This window comes from Rhinolophus ferrumequinum, chromosome X (assembly GCF_004115265.2).
Source record: "Rhinolophus ferrumequinum isolate MPI-CBG mRhiFer1 chromosome X, mRhiFer1_v1.p, whole genome shotgun sequence".
NCBI lineage: Eukaryota > Metazoa > Chordata > Mammalia > Chiroptera > Rhinolophidae > Rhinolophus > Rhinolophus ferrumequinum.
In genome coordinates this window covers 113,902,877-113,924,237 of record NC_046284.1, presented here as the reverse complement: position 1 = coordinate 113,924,237, position 21,361 = coordinate 113,902,877, and the positions used below count along the sequence as shown (strand labels likewise).

At 41.3% G+C, this 21,361-nt stretch overlaps 1 protein-coding gene across 5 annotated transcripts in view; it reads left to right on the top strand.

The window, feature by feature from the left end:
* The first annotated feature begins 4,495 nt into the window (after window positions 1–4,495).
* The window catches only part of REPS2 (RALBP1 associated Eps domain containing 2), a 207,795-nt gene continuing 190,929 nt past the window's right edge, over window positions 4,496–21,361 (top strand). For 3 of the 5 annotated variants that reach the window (XM_033109693.1, XM_033109675.1, XM_033109684.1), the window contains exon 1: window positions 4,496–4,901. In XM_033109693.1, the coding sequence (XP_032965584.1) occupies window positions 4,668–4,901 (234 nt within the window). In that variant the 5' untranslated portion in view covers window positions 4,496–4,667. The remainder of the gene's footprint in view (window positions 4,902–21,361) is intronic. The other 2 variants (XM_033109665.1, XM_033109656.1) reach the window with 1 other exon arrangement.

The following is a 21,361-nucleotide window of genomic DNA, read 5'->3' as shown; positions in this document are numbered from 1 at the left end:
GGAAGCAGGTATAGAGTGGAGTCCCCTCTGAGGGCAGTGGAATTCAGGGGTGGTGATGGTGGGGGTGGGAGATATATATATATATATATATATATATATATATGGGGAGAGAGGGAGGGAGAGAGAGAATATGAATAAGAGAGAGGGACAGAGACAGACAGAGACAGAGAGGGCAGGGACAGAGACACTGTTGGAACCAGGAATGATCAGTTTCTTTTCCCTTCCATCACTTCTTCCTTAGAGAAGAGTAAATGAGAGGAGCTGGGAGAAGCACCAATGTTACTTCATCAATACTCCCTCCTGGGGAATAGAGGAAACTGTCTCATGAAAAAATGCGGCCAGGGGAATAGGACTCCCTCTCACACTGTTAAAGATCTGCCTTTTTAAACTTCTAGCAAAACAAAAGTTAAAATCAGCCAAAGAAGTGATGATTTAGTCTTTACAGTAATCCCCCTTATGCATGAGGATACGTTCCAAGAGCCCTAGTGGATGCCTGAAACCTCAGATAGTACTTAACCCTATATACACTATGTTATTTTCCTATACATACACACCTGTGATAAAGCTTAATTTATAAATTAGACACAGTAAGAGATTAACAACAGTAACTAATAATAAAGTAGAACAATTATACCAATGTACTATAATAAAAGTTATGTGAATGTGGTCTCTCAAAATATCTTGTACTGTACTCACCCTTCTTGTGATGATGTGAGATGATACAATGCCTACGTGATGAGACGAAGTGAGGAGAACGTAGTGTTAGGCTACTCTGAGGGTTACGTGAACACAAGCACTGTCATACTGATAACTGAGAGAGCTACTGAGTGACTAATGGGTCCGGAGCATATACAGCGGAGGGATGCTGGACAGATGATTCACCTCCCAGGTGGGTGGCACAGAGATTTCATCACATTATTCAGAACGCCACACAATTTAAAACTTATGAATTGTCTATTTCTGGAATTTTTCATTTAATGTTTTCAGACCACAGTTGACCACACGTAACTGAAACCATGGAAAGTGAAACCGCAGATGGAGGGGCCTACTGTTCACTGGTCAGTCCCTTGTAAGTACTTTTTAAAGTTCACCAATCTTTGAGATACAATCTTTTTTTTTTCTTTTAAAGATTTTATTGGGGAAGGGGAACAGGACTTTATTAGGGAACAGTGTGTACTTCCAGGCCTTGTTTCCAAGTCAAGTTGTTGTCCTTTCAATCTTAGTTGTGGAGGATGCCATTCAGCTTCAAGTTGTTGTCCTTTCAGTCTTAGTTGTGGAGGGCGCAGCTCAGCTCCAGGTCCAGTTGCTGTTGCTAGTTGCCGTTTCTAGTTGCAGGGGGCGCTGCCCACCATCCCTTGTGGGACTCGAGGAGTTGAACTGGCAACGTTGTGGTTGAGAGCCCACTGGCCCATGTGGGAATCGAACCGGCAGCCTTCGGAGTTAGGAGCATGGAGCTCTAACTGCATGAGCCACCGGGCCGGCCCCGAGATATAATCTTAAGTATCTCCATATCACTCATGAAAATTCTGAGGCTCAGAGAAGCCAAATAGAATTCTCCATACCGCCCCTTCCCAGGTGACCCATAAATTGACTGTAGGTATAAGAAAATATTAGGTCTTCATACTTTAGAATAGGAGTCAGCGAAATTTTTTTATGTTAAGGGCCAGAGAGTAAATGTTTCAAGTAATGACTCAACTTTGCCACTGTAGTGTGAAAACAGCCATAGTCAACTCATAAATGAATAGGCGTGGCTGTGTTGCAATAAAACTTTGCTTATGGACACTGAAATGTAAATTTTAAATAATTTTCACATGTCCTGAAATATTATTCAATGCATAGAAAGTACTATTTTTTTTTCAACCATTAAAAAATTGTGAAACCCATTCTTAGCTTTTGAGCCATACAAAACCAGGCAACTGGATCTAGTTTTCCAACCCGTGCTTTAGAAAACTCTTCCCTATAGGTAACCGGTGCCGTCTTCTGAGTTTGTTGTCATCTTCATTCGAGGCACTGAAGCTGGACTTAAAGGGAAAAAAAGCACAACTTAAAAACCATCTCTTAGCTATTTCTGAATATATTATCATTCTAGCTTTTCTGGCCATGATGGAGCCCAAACAAGTGTGTAAGTTTAGAACTGCAGGAGTATAAAGAAATTCTCTTCTAAAATGTTGTTTACTGTCAGCCTTAAGGATATGAGTGTTTAGAGTTTCTACATTCTCATATGTGTTTGGTAACTATTTCTTCTATTCAAAAAGCTTGTAGAAGTAAAGAACAGTACTTGGCATTCCTTAGATATAAAAACATTTTTAAAATGCTATTTTCCCTTCCTGTGTCCTGCGTTTAAATGTTACTGCTGTTCGGTCACTGTGACCGCACCTGTGGTTCTTTGAGCTTGCCTTCTGGCATCCCAGAACCCATCAGAGGCTGCCCCTCCCTCCCGCCCCTACCCGCTTACCGCTTACTGTCCCTCACTCATCTGTTCCTTGGCACCAAGTGTCTCTGGCTCCTCCCTCTCCCTTGATCCTCCTTCTCAGTCCTGTCCTTTCATCTCCCCAGCCCCACCCATTTGTCACCATCCATCTCAGGCCCCCTTCATCAAGCCTTTTTGGTTGAACTCTGGCTCATGGATTTTCTCTGTTCTCTAAACTCCCACAACACTTAGCTCGAGGTACACAATTTAGCACTTAATTATATATTGTCTTTTATTGTTTGTTTTTATTTGTTCTGTTAGTTTTGTCTTTTTCAGTGAGGCTGCAAACTCCCTGAAAGCAACACATCTTGTATTTTTTAAAAAAATCCCTCACAGTGCTCCTGGAGGGACATAGTTAATATTCCCTGTTTACCAGTAAGTGTTGATTGATGGATTGATAGGTACAGATGTGAGAGTTTTTACCCATCTCTGCAGTATCTGGTGCTTAAGAAATATCTGTCAAATTTATTAAACTGAGTTGAGTAATGAAGATCAGCTCTGAATCTAATATTCAGTTGGGCAAATCCCACGGTCTCTGCATCCATCTTCTCATCTGCAAAATCAAGATAAAAATGTTTTCCCAACCTACCTCAGAGAGTTACTGTGGGGCTTAAACGAGGTAATGTGGCTTTGAACTTATGAATGTTAAGGATTATTACACCTCACGTTTCTTTTCGCAGGAGTCACAGGGGAAACTAGGGTTTGGCATTTATCATGAATAATGGCTCCCTTTCTAACTTCTGTTAGAATGATGGGACATTCTCAGGGAAGCCTATACAGAACTTGGAAAGTAGGAAGAGAATAAACATGATCTCTTGGCTTCCAGTTCTTCTGAGAAGGTATTACAGTTGTGGAAGATACAATGGTGGTGAGATTTTGAAATGGAAGTTCCCCAGCTAAGTTAGCCTTTGCTGCTCCTAACTTACCTATCCTTTCTGTACTCTTGTCCCCAAGCCTACTGCTTTCATAATCTTGTGTAAGGAAATCTTAGTGAAGAGATAAGAACTTCCTGCTTTTGGAGTGGATCCTCTTCTCTTTCATTTCTTCATATTCCAAAAAGGAAATATTACTCTGGCTATTGTTTATGAATTGACATAATTTTTCTTTTTTTTTTCTTATATGTCTCTCCCACCCCCTTAACCATCTACTGATTTTTTTTCTTTTCCTGTCCTTGGTCCTTACTGTAGTTGACCAAAATACCAAAGTATATTTACCATCATGTGCTATTTCTTGAGATGTTGTTTGTCTTGTTTTTAATTAAAACTATTTGGGATGAAAGTTTTATATATCTCTTTATTAAACCAAATTCTAAAACGTATTTTTTATTAGTGGTTAACCTTGGACTGATTTGTTTCCCAGCGAGGCTTAATGCATATACATGTGCAGTTCTTCCCAGGGTCTTTTTTATTCCTATTACCCTAGTATTTAACACTAATAGATGTTATTCCTTTTTAAGGCTCAACTCCAGGTTTGAGCCATCCCTTAGAAAGCGGCCTAACCTCGCCGCCACCCTGAACATTATGGGGAGTTCCTGGGACTCCATTCGTATGAAGATCTCTATTTTCCAGCTTTTCAGGACCTAAGCAGTACTGCTATGGAAAAAGGAAAGCCTAATTTCCCATGCCTCGTCCCTTTTCTGGGAAGGGCATGGCGTGCGGTGAGCAGGACACCTGCTCCAGCATCCTAGGAAAAAAAACACCACTGCCTTCCCCGCCCCCAGAAAAGCGCCATTCTCCAGGTGCTTCCACCTCCCTGCCTGGGCGGAGAGTCAAAGACGCCCCTCACGTGCAGGGTGGGCGCGGAGCGGCGCTGGCCCCGCCTTCTCCAGCCGGGTGGCGCGGGTGGAGCAGGTGAACCCGCGCCAGGCTGGAGGCGTGCGGAGTTAGTTACCTGGCGGTGCGCGGGCGGGGCGTGGGGAGGGCGGGGCGAGCGGCGGGGGGCGGGGGCGGGGCCGGGGTGTCATCCCAGGCTTAGATTGGTCGGCGCCGCGCCTGTCTCCATGTGCCGCGCAGTGGAGGCACAACATTCAAGTCCGGGGGCGGGGCCGGTAGGCGCCGGGAGGAAGCGGCCGCGCCGCAGCTGCGGGGCGTGGGGGCGGTGGCGGCGACCAAGGCCGAGGCTGAGGCAGCGGAGGCTGTGGTGAAGGCGGCAGCGCCCCATCGGGGACGGTGCTCCCTCGGGCCCCCTTTTAGGCCCTATGGAGGCGGCGGCAGGCGGGGGTTGCGGCTCCGGGCCGCCGCTGCTGCTGAGCGAGGGCGAGCAGCAGTGCTACTCCGAGATCTTCGCGCGGTGCATCGGCGCTGCGGGCGGGGGCGCCGGGTCCGGGCCCCCTGAGGCCGCCAGGGTCCCCCCCGGGACAGCCACCGCAGCGGCGGGCCCCGTGGCCGACCTGTTTCGGGCGTCGCAGCTGTCCGCCGAAACGCTGCACCAGGTAGGTCCTCGCACCCCCTGCCCCTACGGGTCTGTGAGGATCATTTCTGTGGGGACAAGGGGCGGGGTCGGGCGATAAGGCTGCCCACAGGGACCCAGAGGCCTTGATCAGGTCGCAGAGAGGGGGTTCGCAGCCGGGAATGGCGGCGACGCCCTAGTCCCCCGGGGGACACCAGCCTCTTCTGCAGCTTAGCAGCGCTGGGTGCGCTCCCCATCTTCCTTCCCTGAGACGGACTGGCACTCCGTCCCCTCCTCCGGCTATTTCTGGGGCTCTGCAGCCGTCCAGACCCAAAGTTTGCCTTGTTCTGGAAGTGGTGTTTGTTTTGGCTGGTGTGTGGTTTAACCTCTTCTTGCTCGCTCCTGCCCTTCCCTCTCCTGGTTGGGTGGGAAGAGGTGGGCGCCCGAGGTGGGGGGCTTGCTGGGATTTGAACTTGAAGTATATGTGGTGTGTGTGTCTGTAGGGTCAGGGGCCCAGGACTAAATGTTGTCCGCTCTATATACTTGTAATATGTACATATCTACTGTATATATTGCCCGCTAACTGAATACCAGTATTAAACCGATTCAGTATAATACTGAATATCAGTATTAACCTAGAAAGCCTTAATGACAAGTTGCAGAGCAGGGACACAGGGCTGCAATAGGACGTCTGTCAGGGCAGAGCCAAGCTTCCTGTTTAGGGCTAGAGGTGGAACCCAGAGGTCTGCCATGGGGGACAACTGTATTGCCCGTATTATCATTACTTGGATTTGAAAATAGAATTGGAAAGTAACGTGTGTCACAGGCACCTTCTTTTGGCTGCTCCAAACCTGGAAAAGTACGAGGGTATGTTCCACAGCAGATGCTGGTTTTGTTTTGTGCTTTCCTTGGAGCTTGGAGAAAGACTACTTGATAAGCACTTAGTCTTTTGATGTTACCAGCACTACATGGTGATGAGATTCTTAATATCAGGCCCAAAACGTGAAATGAAACTTTTCTTAAAAGCAATAGCCAGTATGAAAGTTAACATCAATTGAATATTTAAAGTGGGGAATGGTATTTTAAAATCTAGTTCCAAAGGCGCACTGAAGGTTTTATGGTTTACTCGCAATATCGTTGTTTGTAGGGATTTTTCCTTATCGCTTAAGACTGCATTTTATATTGCTGAAGCTTGCATATGCCTGTCTGTGAGCGTAACTTTAGTCACTGTAATCGTTCACCTTTTAGAATTCAGGATTTCTGAAAATATAATTAGTATTCACAGAATTTAGCATGGCTGATTGTCCCTTAAGAAGTCCTTGATATGTAGATAGCTCTGCCACTGCTGTTGAGTAGTTGAGCTGGACCACGTAGAGAAAAAAAGTCAGTGTATTAAAACAGAAACCATGGTTTTTACACCAGGCCCTCAGAATACTCCCAAGCATAATAAATTGATTAAATGCTGTCACTACTTCTCAACTGGAAGAGGAATAAGTGACTGAGGCTACACAGAAAGTGACAGCTGGGCACTATTAAGGCTTGTTTTGTTGTCAGTAATAGATGGAGTGTGATAAGAGAAGGTTAGGTATATTAAATCTGAATTATGTTGGGTAACTCCTCTTTAGGAGTTGGGGAAGGGGCTTTCCTGGTATTACAATCCATGCTCCCTTGATTTACAGATGATTTAAAAAGAACCCAAATCACAGTGCCTTTGCATGAATTAGATTCTATTCTTGATGTACGGTCGAAACCTGCTTGCAAAAGACTGCTTCTGATGCTGGCAAAAGGGGACGTCCCTAGAGAATCGCTTGTAGTAAATCTCTCAGAGCTTTAAACTCCCCTTTTCAGCCCAGCAAAACAAAATACATTCTTCCCCATTAACCTAACACCATTGCAGTCATCCAATCTTCTCCTTACAGGTGAAAATTAACAACAAAGCCATCCTGGACAGGGAAATGTAATCAGAAGAGATTCAAACAAAGCCAGCAGCTGGCAGCCACTTCATTTTTACCAACCACTTTGGTGGGGTGTGGTGTGTCTGGGTGTGTATATGTGTGTGTGCATGCATGCACATGCTTCATTCACCTAGATTTGCACTCCTCCATGAGTGTATTAGCCATTATTTAAAACAAATGTGGACTTTTCCCCCTTTCCCTGTTAAACAGAAACCTGAAATTCTGAATAAGTTCAGAATTAAGTGGCCCAACAGGTATAACTGCTCAAATCATGGTGGCACCAACCAGCCTTTGTAGTTTCTATGGTGACAGCCAGATTTTTCTTCTTGGTAAGCATGCAGTTAAGATTACCATAATGTTCCAGGAAGGGTGCAACTCTTACCTGGAGTAAATGTTCCATAAAAATACTTAATTTTGTCTCCTCGTTGGAGTAAAAATAAAACACTACAACTGTTACTTCGTTATGGAAGTGAATCATCTTAGGGATTTTTTCAATTGAAATGTATATGTATATATATGTATATAATTTATTAAAATATATTTTAATAGACTTTAGTTTTTCAGAGCAGTTTCAAGTTCACAGCAAAATTGAAGGGAAGGTGCAGAGTTCACATATATTCCTGTCCCCCCCACACACACAGCCTCCCTCATGATCAACATCCCCACCAGAGTGGGACATTTGTTACAGTTGATGAACCTACATTGACACGTCATAATCACCCAGAGTCCACAGTTTACATTAGGGATCACTCTTGGTGGTGTACGTTCTATGGGTTTGGGCAAATGTCTAATGACATGTATCCATCTTTATAGTATCATATAGAGTATTTTCACTGCCCTAAAAATCCTCTGTACTGTACCTATTCTTCCCTCCCCCTTACCCCCAACCCCTGGCTGGCCACTGATTTTTTTCACTGTCTCCATAGTTTTGCCTTTTTCAGAATGTCGTATAGTTGGAACCACACAGTATGTAGCCTTTTCAGATTGGCTTCTTTCATTTAGTAATATGCATCTAAGATTCTTCCATATCTTTTCATAGCTTGATAGTTCATTTCTTTTTAGTGCTGAATAATATTCCGTTGTTTGGGTGTACTACAGTTTATTTATCCATTCACCAACTGGAAGACACCTTGGTTGCTTTCAAGTTTTGGCAATTATGGGTAAAGTTCCTATAAACATCTGTGTGCACTTAAGTTATCAGCTCCTTTGGGTCAATACCAAGGGTCATGATTGTTGGATCATTTGGTAGGAGTATGTTTACTTTTGTAAGAATCTGCCAAACCATCTTCCAAAGTGGCTGTACTATTTTGCATCCCCACCAGCAGTGGATGAGAGTTCCTGTTGCTCCACGTCCTTATCAGCATTTGGTATTGTCACTGTTCTAGATTTTTGCTGTTTTAACAGGTACGTAGTGGTATCTCATTGTTCTTTTATTTTGCAGTTCCCTAATGATATATGATGTTGAGCATCTTCTCATGTGCTTATTTGCCATCTTGAATTATATTTTAATGCATCATAATAGCCTATTTTAAAAGGCCTTTGGGACTCTTTATAGAATATCTTCATGTGCTGATTTATTTTTAAAAGGATTCTAGTAATAGGTAGAAAAGTGGTAGAATGAAACATTTAAATTAGAAAAAGAAAATATCAGTATCTGAGAAACAGGTAAATAGTTTTTGTTAAATACTTCAAGACAAAGGACTACAAATGTTAGAGTGATGGGTTTCCCAGGTTGTGAAGTATTTCATTGGTATTCAAAGGCTAGCATTTTACTAGCAGGCATAGGGTATGGTGGGAATCAGGTTTGGGTTTGATGTGTATCTGAGGCATTTGAGTTTCTATTGCTCATCAGACACGGTTCTAGCTGCTGAGGTTATAGCAATGAATCAAACACAAATTCCTGTCCTCATAGAGCTTACATTTCAGGGCAGATGTGTTTATTCTTCAGAGTTTGAGTAAGAGAATATTTAAAATAAAACATCTAGAAATAAAATGTCTACCTTAAGCTGGCAAGTTTTGTGCTTGACATAATGAATTAACAAACTGTAGTCTCATTTATAATATTGATCTTAGAATGGTGTCTTAGTCTTTGGGAATGCTTTGAATATTTCAAGTAGTCATTATAATTATTTTCATTTTTATGATAGTTAACTCTTTGTTTTGAAATAGTGTCTTTATTTTTCATTGAGATATAATTGGCATATGACATTAGTTTCAGGTATACAACATAATGATTCGATATTTGTATATTTATTGCAAAATGATGACCACAATAAATTTAGTTAACATTCATCACCACAGTTACAAACTTTTTTTCTTGTGATGAGATTATTACAATTTACCCTCTTAGCAACTTTCAAATATACAATATAGTGTTATTAACTATAGGCACCATGCTGTACATTACAACCCTATGACTTATTTATTTTATAACTGGAAGTTTGTACCTTTTGAGCACCTTTATCCGTTCCCACCTCCCCACCTCTGGCAACCACCAGTTTGTTCTGTGTATCTATGCATTGGGGGTGGGAGTGGGGGTTGGTTGATTGGTTTTTAGATTCCACATGTAAGTGAGATCATACGATATTTGTCTTTCTATGTCTGACTTGTTAGTTAACTTAGACATTAAGGGGAATAGTTATAAAACACTGTTGATTCTGTATTATCAGGGGAAATCTCTGAATGGGAGAAAAGCCAATAAATGATGTCTGATTGTTTAAGCAGCTTAGATTGAGATAAAGAAGTAAAACAAAGCAATGAGAAGTAGGGGATATTTTAAAAATTCCTGCACATGGCCTCTCCTTTGGATGGAAGTCATATTTAAAGGTTTTCTTGCAATTCTTTGAAGCAACTGTTTGGACGTTAAAGAAAACTATAGGCAAAAGACAAAATTCTTGTGAACTTTTTCCTGTTGTTGGTTATTAGCCAGGACTATTTTTAAAAAACGCAGATGAAACAATGTTCTATTTTTGCATATTTATATCATATCCCCTTGTAGCATGTACTTTAGGAAGAGAAAGGCCAGCATACTGAAACAGTAACTAGGAATATATGCTGTTTGAGATAGAAAGTGTTTATTCCTTTTTTTTTTTTTGTAAAAGATAATGAATGCCAGCAGATGTAGTAAGCTCCAAAGTGGTTTAACTCATTGGTTAAAAGGAGGACATTTGCATAATTGTTACTTGTTGACTTTTTCATAAAAAAAAAAATTCAGGTGTGCAAGCTAGAGCATTATACAGCAAATAACTGTGCACCCAACACTCAGCATAAGAACAGCCCAGTTAGTGAGAAAATTTCCTGTGACCCCTTTTTTGGTCCTGTTTTCCTCTCTTCCTACCCCGGAGGTTACCGCTATCCTGAATTTGGTGTGCATAATTTGAAAATAATTTTAATACTTTATTATATGTATGTGTATATATTGTGTGTATGTATATATACATATGTTTGTATATACTGGAGGTGCCCAAAAAATGTATTACAAGTGGACACTTTTGTCAGCGTTGCTCAAGCAGTAGTTCGCTGTAATCAGAAGTGTCTGGACGCTGATGGTAACCGCTTTGAGCACCTCTTGTAATTGCAGAAGTCAAGCGTGACCTGTATTCATCTTTTGTTATTGGTATATGTTGAGTATTACAATTTTAATAGTTTTCTTTTCTTAAAATGTGTATACATTTTTTTGGCACCCTCTGTATATAGTGTGTATATATGTGTGTGTATGCCACTAAAACAATCTATTGTTTTATATGGCTTTTCAACTTAAAATGAGGAGTGTCATCCTCTTTGTAACTTTCTGCAACTTGTTTTTCCTCTCATTGTTATATTTTTGAGATTCATCCTTGTTGACACATATAGCTCTAGTTCATTTATGTTTCCTTTAAAAAAATACTTCATTACTTACTTATTCTTTACTTACTCTTCATTACTTACATCATTATGGTGCTGTAGAAACCTTTAGGCCTAAGGAAAGTAGGTGGCATTTTTCTTTTTATAGACTGTCATGTGACTGGGGGACTGTTCTAAACATGTACGAATATTAAAAATGCCTTTATAGATAGCAAAATGCACACTGATATTCTTGAGCATGTTAGAGTACTTTTGAGCTAATTGATTAGGCTTTCATCAGTTTATTTTTTCCTAATCTTTTCAAATGGAAAATCGCAAACAAGTAGATAGAAAAGTACATTAAACTCCTCTGCACTTGTCACCCAGGCTCAACAGCCTTCAATACATGGCTGATTCCATTACATCTGCATTCCTCCTTTTGTTCCCTTCCTCTTCTGTTATCCTGAAGCAAGTCTCAGACATCATATGATTCACAGTTTTTTGTCTTTAAGGAAGATATCTGGGGGTGGACAGAGGAGATGGGAGCATGCAGGGGTTTAATATGGGCAGAAAAGATACCATGACTGTGGTCAAATGGCAAGTCTGAGTGATGGTTTCATGCAGCCAAGCCACTGGTAGTCTTTAAGATAGTAATGTTTGAGAACTGGTTTGGAATAATTCGGGGAAACCAATAAGGAGATTGAAAAAGGAACAAAGTGAAGACTAGAAATACAAGATGGATTTGAACATCGTCCTAGTTTCACACTCATAACTAGGGACTGCCCTACTTTAAGGGTATAGAAAATTGATTTTGAGGAAATCTTGAGTTGTTTTCCTAATTATTGGTAACTTTTTAAAGAGGGTTTGGTTCCTTTCCAGGTTTTTTGAAACTTTCTATTTGTTTTCTAATGGTAAGTGTCTAGTATTTTGTATTTATATCCTTCTGTTCTTCAGTACATGTCTGTTGGTGGGCAACTGTCTTAGTCTGTCCGGGGTGCTCTCACAAAATACCACAGCCTGGTTGGCTTGTAGACAACAGACACTTATTGCTCACAGTTCTGGAAGCTGGAAGTCCAAAACCAAGGCACTGGCAGATATAGGGTCTGGTGAGGGCCCCTCTCCTGGTTCTTAGCTGGTGTCTTCTCACGCTGTCCTCACATGGTGGAAAGGGCTAAGGAGCTCTCTTGCCTCTTATAAAGGCACTAATCCCATTCATGAGGGCTCTACCCTTACGGCCAAGCACTTTCTAAAGCCTCCACCTTCTAATGCCATCATGTTGTGGGGTAGGTTTTCAACATGAGTTTTGGAGGGACAAGCACATTCAGATCACAGCAGCAACCCACTAACCTGGGTTGTTCAGTACCGAGGGGGCATGCATGGGACTTACCGTTTCCAAACCAGGACAGTCCCAGGTAAACTGGGATGGTTGGTCACTCCTGCTAGTGGTTACTGCACTGGTTACCCGTTGGTCTATAATGAGTTTCCACAGATTTAAATTGCAGCTTCAAATAACACATATCTGATATCTCATTGTTTCTATGGGTCAAGAGCCCTCACACAGCTTAAATGGGTCTTTAGCTCAGAGTTTTTTAAGGGTGAAATCAAGGTGTTGGCAGGCAGCGTTCCTTTCTGGAGCTTGGGGACCTCTTGCAAGCTCCCGTGGTTGTCAGTAGAATTCAGTTCCTTATGATTTTAGGACTAAAGCTGCCAGCTTCTAGAGGCCTCCCACAGGTCCCTGCCACACGGTCCTCTCCACAGGCAGTTCCCAACGTGGCTGTTGGCTCCTTAAAGGACAGCAGGAGTTTCTCTCCAGTCAGCTTAGATGACTAACGTCCCATCATGTTTGCCATATTCTGTTGGTTAGATGCAAGTCACAGGTTCTGTCTGCATCCAAGGGGAGAGGATTATACGAGAGCACACACACCAGGAAGTGAGAATTATTTGGGGTGAGGGGCACCTTAGGGTCTCCACCACGCTTGCCTTTCTGAATTTTCTGAAGCAGAAAATTATTCTGTTTAGGTTTTTGCGGCCGGAATACATACATGTCTTTGCTCAACCACTCATTTCCAATTTCTTTATCTTCTCAAAAAATATTTTCATGCATAATTCATTTTCGTATGCCAAGGACAACTGGCAAATATATATCTTCTTAGGTATCCTTTTCAAGTTTAGTCTTTAGGCAGTTTGTTTTTCCTCTCAACTAGTAAGAGGCAGGGGAAAAAAGTGGAAAAGCAGACGTGAATGCCCTGCTTGCTCACTCCTGCACGGGCTACTCTAAAGCAGGGTCCAGTCCAGGGGTCTGTGAACTGAGGTGTGGGAAAAGTACATCTTTATTTATACTAACCCCGAGCTGAAATCAAGCATTTCCTTCTATTATGCATGCAGGCAACAAACCACAGCAGTACTACCGTGTTTCCCCGAAAATAAGCCCTAGCCGGACAATCAGCTCTAATGCGTCTTTTGGAGCAAAAATGAACATAAGACTGGGTCTTATTTTACTATAAGACTGGGTATAATATAATATAATATAATTAATTTTTGCTCCAAAAGCCACCTTAGAGCTGATTGTCTGGCTAGGTCTTATTTTCAGGGAAACACGGTAGCAGTACCTGTGACTTTATCACCTGTAGAAATAGGAAGTTTTTAAATCATATTACGGTTGTTGCAGGTATTTCAATGACAATTTACAATAATTTAGATGCACTGGCTGATCTTACTCATTGTGTTAATAAACACATGTGTTACTACTACAAACTTGTTTTTTTAATATTTTGATAGCTGTATTTCAATATATTTCTTTATAATCCTATGTATTTTAAGTGTTTAATTTTATGCATTTAAAAACATTATTCTGAGAAGAGGTCCATGCAGACTGCCAAAGGGAGACACAGCACAAAAATGGTTAAGAAGCCCTGCTCTGAAGAGTTGCAAGGTGTCCAGACTAGAAATTTCAGTTCTTCGGAGTTCATTATTTCCAAAGTCAGAATGGTAGCAGCACTGCTGGCAAGGCTGGGTCAGGAATGAGATTCCCTAAGGCTGCTGTGGTCCCTCTGCCTCTAGTCTGTCTTGCAACGGGGAAGGAAGCCCAGAGTGAATGAATGCTCAGCTGCCTTCTCCAGGACCCCAACCAGCCGTCCCAGAAGCCCCTGGGGTCCCTGCAGTTCCAGCTCTGAGCTCTCTCTGCTCCTGACCTTTCTATTTGGCCCTCTCAGCTCTGCCTCACTCCAGAGAACCCCTGGCTGTTGGGCCTCTCTTATTTACCACTATTATCTCTACTTCTGAGACTGGCTAGACCATGGCCTTGAAGGCAAAAGTGATTTTAACAGACTGGAGAAACCCAGCTATCTTCATAATTTCATTCATGACCAGGAGAGGCTATTAACAGTAGGCTAGTAATAAATGTTTGCTTTGACGTAATTCATTTCTAACACTTTGCCATTGGTTTACAGAAAAATATCTTTGTTCAGCCTCCTAGGGGTAATTAAGTGGTCTCCTGTGTTAATTTTTTCACTAATTGAAGTTAATCCCATAAAAGCCAGCACTTAAGAATTGTTGTGTTTTTTAAAAGGAGGCTTTCTAAATGTGTAACGTTTGTCCTGGCTGCCTTCAAATACCACAATTAATAGAGTAATCTCCTTGTTTCTCCCTTAGTTCAGGGTCAGCCTTGTGAAAAACAGATGATAATACACGAACAGCTTTTTGCCCTTGGAGATGTTTGGTGTGCTTGCTTTTTTTCCTTTGTGATCTTTCAGTTTAAAAATGTTTTAACTCCTCTTCCTTGCATATACTCCGGTACTGTTATAGTCCTGTTACTGAGTGATGACAATGGAACTAAAGCACGTACAGCTTCACATGTGGATGTTTTAGATCGTTTAATTTATTTATTGCTCTAGATTAAGGGTTCTTCACCTTGGCACTTGCGACACTTGGGTCCGGGTCATTCTTTGCTGTGCTCTGTAGGATGTCTAGCAGCATCCCTGGGCTCTACCCACTAGATGCCAGTATCTGTGCCTCCTTCATTTGTTATAACCAAAAATGTTTCCCAGACATATCAGATGTCCCTGGGGCAAAATCTACTCTGGTTATAGATATATGGTGATAACCTTCATAGTAGCAGTTAACCATTTATTTTCTGATTACCGTGTACTTGGTCTGTCCTATACTGGTAGAACACTCATCTTACTTAATTCTCACAACCAAACCACCAGGTAGGTATGGTCATTTCCAGTTTCCTTTTAAAAAAATTTTTATTGGGGAATTTTGGGGGACAGTTGTGTTTTTCCAGGACCCATCAGCTCCAAGTCAAGTCGTTGTTTTCAGTTTAGTTGTGGAGGGCGCAGCTCACTGGCCCATGTGGGAATCAAACCTGCAACCTTGGGGTTATGAGCACTGCGCTCTAACCAGTGAGCCAAGCGGCCGACCCTGTCATCTCCAGTTTGAAGAAAACAAAATGGAGGCACAGAGGTTCGGTAACTTGCCCAAGGTCACAGAGATACATGACTTCTGGCAACACTTTTCATAATTATTTGCGTTGAAATTCGCTCTTTGTCAAGGAGACAAACTAAAAAAGAAAGGAAGGTTTCCTGATGGTGCCTTAATAGAGAGGCTGTTGCTTTCGTAGCAGTTCTATGTAAATGTTGGAATTCTTGCTTAAAGGGTGATGGATTCCATGGGTGTGTGTCTGAGTAAGGTTTTGGGCCATTTCTAAGGAGCTTCTGTGGTATGCTGAAGCAGAGCATGGAACAGTCTAGGCTCAAGGCCGATCAAACTTTGGAGCCACGGAAGCCATCAGAAATTAGGGTAAGGCTACGTATTGCTTAGGGCCCTGCAGGAAGTGGCATGCTCACAGGGTTTTACTGAAAGCAGGGGTGTTGAAGCACGGAGGGAACTAGCGGCAGCGCGAAGCCCGTGCTGTCCCTAGATCTGAAGGGGCGAGGGGACGGAATGCTGGTGCTGGAGCAGTGAGAGCTGGCTGCCCTGCGGACGCAGTTGTTTAGAAGAACGCAGCCGGAAGATTGTCAGACGGTGGCCAGGTGAGGCTGGATGGGCTGAGGGACAGATAACTCACTCTGTCTCCTGCCGTCTGATGTGCTGCAGTGCCTCTCATTGTCTTCACTCAGATGGAAGCCAGAGGCAGGGGAGCCCGGATGTTGAAGCTTCTAGAGGCCAGCCTTCAGGGACAGGGGATGAAGAAGGGCTGGGAATGGCTCTGGGGAACGAACACGTGGAGGAAAAGCCAGCATGGGCTACGACCTGGCCTGGGCACCACTGCCCTGGATCCTATGGCGAATGGGGCATGGCTGGTGTGGGGACAAGGGAAGTCCATTTGTGCCAAGCAGGACCTGGGTGTAAGACCTCTGGGACGGGTAGGAGATGGCTGGACAGGGGCGGCCTGCCCATCTGAGTTGCGGTTTTGCGCTCCTGGGAAGCCGTGAGTACTGCGGCCATCTGTCTGCATTTGGAGATGGGGTGTGTGTGCTTTTTGATTAGAGTAGGGCATTTCCATGACTTGCAGTGTTTGTTCTTATTCAGGGCACTGGAGAAAACGTAGCCATGGAGTGGCCCTCGTGGAGATTCTGCCAGGAGTAGCTGCACGTGGTGGGGAAGGTCGCCCTAGGACCAGAAATGAATTCAGGGGAGTGGAAAGCGCATTGTAACGTTTGGTGGTACGGCTTTGTGTTAGTTGGGCTTTTTTCATTCCCTGAAGGATAGGATTCCTGTAGGGACTCTTCCTCACCCAAACATTGCTCTCTGTGTATATATGTATCCACTTCAGATTCTCTGTGTGTTGCTCAGACTCACTCAGGCCCTATTGAGCAAACTTAAAAAATCTTGGAATTCTCCTCATATACTGTAAAGGCAGATGCAAAGGAACAGCTTTGTCCTCTTTTGCATTCTTCATGGGCTAATGTATCTTCTGGAAACCTTGTCATGGCAATGGGATATTATCTATCTCCATCGTGTACTACATAAAAATAGCCCTTTGTGTTCAAGGGTGCTGTTGGTGACAGGTGGTTGGGTGGATGTCCAGCAAGCAGGGTGCTTTGTCAGCATTCCATTGTTTAAAGTTGTGAAATTAAAATGAATACTGATTATTTTTTCTTTCCAAATGTAATTTTATCTGTAATAGGCAGGTAGTGGTGCTCTGTTTAATTATGAATTATAAACGTTCCTTTGCAGGCCAGGTAAGTATAATGATTGGAGCCACCTGTCATGGTGATAGGTGAATGGCTTCTCTACACAAGATTGGGTGTGAGGGCAAGTAGTAGAATTCTCTTATTCTTGAACAAATGGTTCTGCCTAAGTGCCTGTACTTTAAACCAAGGAATAGCAAGCAGCCAGGTGGAATTAGGTGAGCTCTGAGCTGTTTATCAAATATAAATTTCTTGGAGTTTTTTCTTAAATGGAACAGATAGATCCTTGGTGAAAGTCAGTTCCCCCTGCTAGTTTGAACATTGGTCTCACACGTGGAGCCAAGGATGGGCTGTTGATCATAATCTTAGTTTTTCCTTTGAAAAGTCCTTTGGTCAATTTCTTAGAGCTTAATTCTCAGTTTGTCATCCTCTCGCCTTTCTTCTAGAAATTTGTCTCATATGTAAATAACAGCTCCTGGTGCTGAAACAAAATTTACTATCGTTCTGAGAATTTTCGGCTCTCTTGAGAAAATACCGTGCCTGGGAACTTTAGACCTAAAAGTCACCTCTCTAATTCAGATAGGCATTGTTCTGCGGCAGAAATGGAATCATCGCCTCTGTCTTTTCTCTTGGACTCAGTATGAATATCTTTTTGCTAATAATATCGGAAATAGTTGTTGAATGGCTTGCTGGGTATCCAATACTATTCTTAGAACTTTTTGTGTGTATTAATATACTTAATTCCCATAAATATTCTTAACGAGTTTTGTCACCATTTTCTAGATGCAGCATACTTACCAGTGTGCCTTTCTGTTTCGGGTAAGTATTGTTGTGCAGTATATGAGACCTGGCTGCTCCTTCTTGTGTTTCACTATGTTGAAGTGTTTCCGATAGCATTCTTCTATCGGGGGATGGCAAAATACAGCCTACGGGCCAAACGCATTCTGTCACCTATCTCTTTTTAGTTTTTGGTATGGCCTATGAGCTCAGAATGGTTTTTAAATGGTTGGGGAAAAAATAGAAAGTTTCATGACATGTGAAAATTATATGAAATTCAAATTTCAGTTTCCTTAAAGTTTTATTAGCACACACCCATACTCCTGTGTTTATGTATTATCTGTGGCTGCTTTCTCACTACAGCGGCCGAGTTGAGTAGTTATAACAAAGACTATATAGCCAACAGAAGCTAAAGTATTTCCAGAATAAAATTGCCAATCCCTACTCTATATTCTTCTACATCTAGAATGGGAGATTGTACTGAATAATAAAAGCAGTCTGGATTTTTTTTTTTTTTTTTTTTAAGGAGAGCGCAGCTCACAGCGCCCCATGTGGGGATCGAATCTGCAACCATGGTGTTAGTAGCACCACGCTCTAACCAATTGAGCTAACTGGCCACTCATTAAAAAAAAAAAAAAAAAAGAAAGCAGATTGGATTTATGTACAGGTTCATGTGTGTTTGATTTCTCTTTTGGTATGTATTATATTTTCCTCTCTTCCATTAATGTTACTGTTTTCGCAAGCTTAGTTTCATGTATTATGGCATAGCTTGAATATACTTGATTTCAGCTCTCTTTCTATGCCCATATTGGTTATCATAATACTCATAATCCTTCTCAAATGAGGGAGAGTAATGACTTTTATCACTTCACTAGTTAATGTGTTTCCTTTGCTAGGTCAGTAATTATAATTCCCCCAGCTCTGTTTATTTCTAACTATATTGCTTTCTACTTTTGGACTTTCAACTAACATGTAAACGTTGATACTTTAATAATCCTAACTGAGACACCTACCCTGATTGTCCTATTTTAATTTAATAAATCCTGTATATGATAAAGATTACATCTTCTACGTTCATCCTGTTGGATATAATATACTCAACATAATCAACTTTAGAACGTTCATGCAATTATTTTTTAAAAATATGCTTTCTCCTTTATCTCTTGTTTCCCCACTTTTTAAATAACAGCTTATTGAGGTATAATCCACATACCATACAACTCACCCATTTAAAGTGTACAGTTTAGTTTTTAGTATATTCATTATCCAGAATGTTTTCATCACCCCAAAAAGAAACCCTGTACCCGTTAGCAGTCACGCCCAATCCCACTATCCCTGGACAACCACAACTTTGTTTTCTCTCTCTATGGATTTGCCTGTTCTGGACATTTCATATAAATGAAATCATACAATATGTGGTCATTCGTGCCTGCCTTTTTACATTTAGAATAACGTTTTCAACATTCATCCATGTTGTAGCATATGTCAGTACTTTTTATGGCTCAATATTCTATTGTATGGATGTACCACATTTTATCCATATATCATCAATTGATGGACATTTGGATTGTTTCTACTTATTGGCTATTATGAATAATGCTGCTATGAATGTTTGTGTACAGGTTTTTATGTGGATGTGTGTTTTCATTTCTCTTGGTTAATTAGGTAGGAGTGGACTTGCTGGGTCATATGGTAACTATGTTCAACCTTTTGCGGAACTGCCAGACTCTTTTCCAAAGCTCTGCACCATTTTACATTCCCACCAGCAACATATGAGGATTCCAGTTTCTCCACATCCTCACCAACATTTGTTATTGTCTGTCTTCAGTTATAGCCATCCTAGTGGGTGAGAAATGGTATTTTATTGTGGTTTTAATTTGCAGTCCCCTGATGACTAATGATGTTGATGATATCATGTGCTTATTGGCCATTTGTATATCTTCCTTAGGGAAATGTCTATTTAGATCCTTTGCCCATTTTTAAATTGGTTATTTGTCTTTATAAAATACTGAGTTGTAAGAGTTCTTTATATATATATATATATTCTATGTATAAGTCCCCTATCAGATAAATGAGTTGTAAAAATTTTCTCCCATTTTGTGGGTTGTCTTTTCACTTTCTTGAAGCACAAAACATTTTTAATTTTGGTGGGGTAATTTATTTTTCACTTTTGTCATTTATGTTTTTGTTTTCATATTTAAGAAACCATCGCCTAACCCCAGATCACAAGGATTTATTCCTATGCTTTCTTCTCAGAGTTTTATAGTCTTAGATCATATATTTAGGTCTTTTATCTATTTTGAGTTAATTTTTATATAAGGTGTGAGGTCGGGGTTCAGGTCTATTTTTTGTATATGGATATCTAGTTGTCCTAGTGTCATTTGTTGCAAAGTTGTCCTGGCATCATTCTTTTCCCATTGAATGGCTTTGGACCCTTGTCCAAAATCAATTGACTATAAATATAAGGATTTATGTTTGGACTGGTCAGTCCAGCCCATCGATCTGTATTTCTATCGTTATGCTAGTACCACACTGTCTTGATTTGTTGTATTTATTTTTCAGGCACATGTCCCCTTTCCTCCCCCCCACACTTAAAATGAGGACATTTCACATTTAATGGTATCTTACATTGCATCAAAGCTTGCAGACTGGGTGTTAGTGGCGTGGGAAAGGCTACTGGAGTCTAGAGGGGAGCACTGTTAACTCTTAGGAACCAAATGGGTAGGAGTAGGAGTAGTGAGAGACGTGGTAAATTGGATGCTCCTCCAGTATTTAGCAACAAACTCAAGCAGAAGTAAAAAATAGTTTAGCTTTACATAATTTCAGAGCTGAGTATTAATGGTTCCATTTTCTTGAAATGGATTCTCTAAAGGAATGCTATGTCACCGAATGCTGTTTATGGCACAGAGGACAACAATGTGGAAAAATATGAACATTGCCCACTCTTAGTAAAAAAGATTGACAAAAGTCCAATTCTGAATGTGAAGAAGTTTTAGGAAAATCTTGAGCAATTAATTTTGCTTATTTTTTATGTATATGAATGATAAAAATATACCGTGTTTCCTTGAAAATAAGACCTAGCTGGACAATCAGCTCTAATGCATCCTTTGGAACAAAAATTAATATAAGACCTGGTCTTATTTTACTATAAGACTGGGTATAATATAATATAATAATGTAATACCGGGTCTTATATTAATTTTTGCTCCAAAAGACGCATTAGAGCTGATTGTCTGGCTAGGTCTTACTTTCGGGGAAACACAGTACGTCTAAAAAGAGTTCCTTTAGTAAGTCTAAGATAATTGCTAAGAGGTCAAGTATTATGTCATATCTCATTTGGCAGTGTTTTCTTATGCTACCTAAAATAATGGAGTCTTATGTTTGAAATGCTGTTATCCTCCTGCTTCTAGCTCTGTTTACACCTCAGAGAGAGTTGGTTCCTTTCCCAGAGTCTGTTGTATAAATTGACCTTCTTGGTTTCTACTTCCTGTAGTCTCTACTCGTATATGTCCATCTGTTTCCTAGCCACTATAATTTTGTTCTTTCTCTTTCTCTTGTTTTTGTAGGTTTAAGCCTTTTAAAAAAGCCCTGTGTTACTGTTCTAAAGGAGTTCTGAGTGGGAGTAGAGGTTCCATGTATTTTGAATCCAGTAGGAATATTCAGTCACTCAAGAGAGGAGCTTACAGAAAATGACTTTTAGAAAAGGTGCAAAAATAGTACAGAGTTCCCTTATATTCCTCACCCTGCTCCCTTAATGTTAACAGCTTACCCAATCATACCGTGTTTCCCCGAAAATAAGACCTAGCTGGACCATC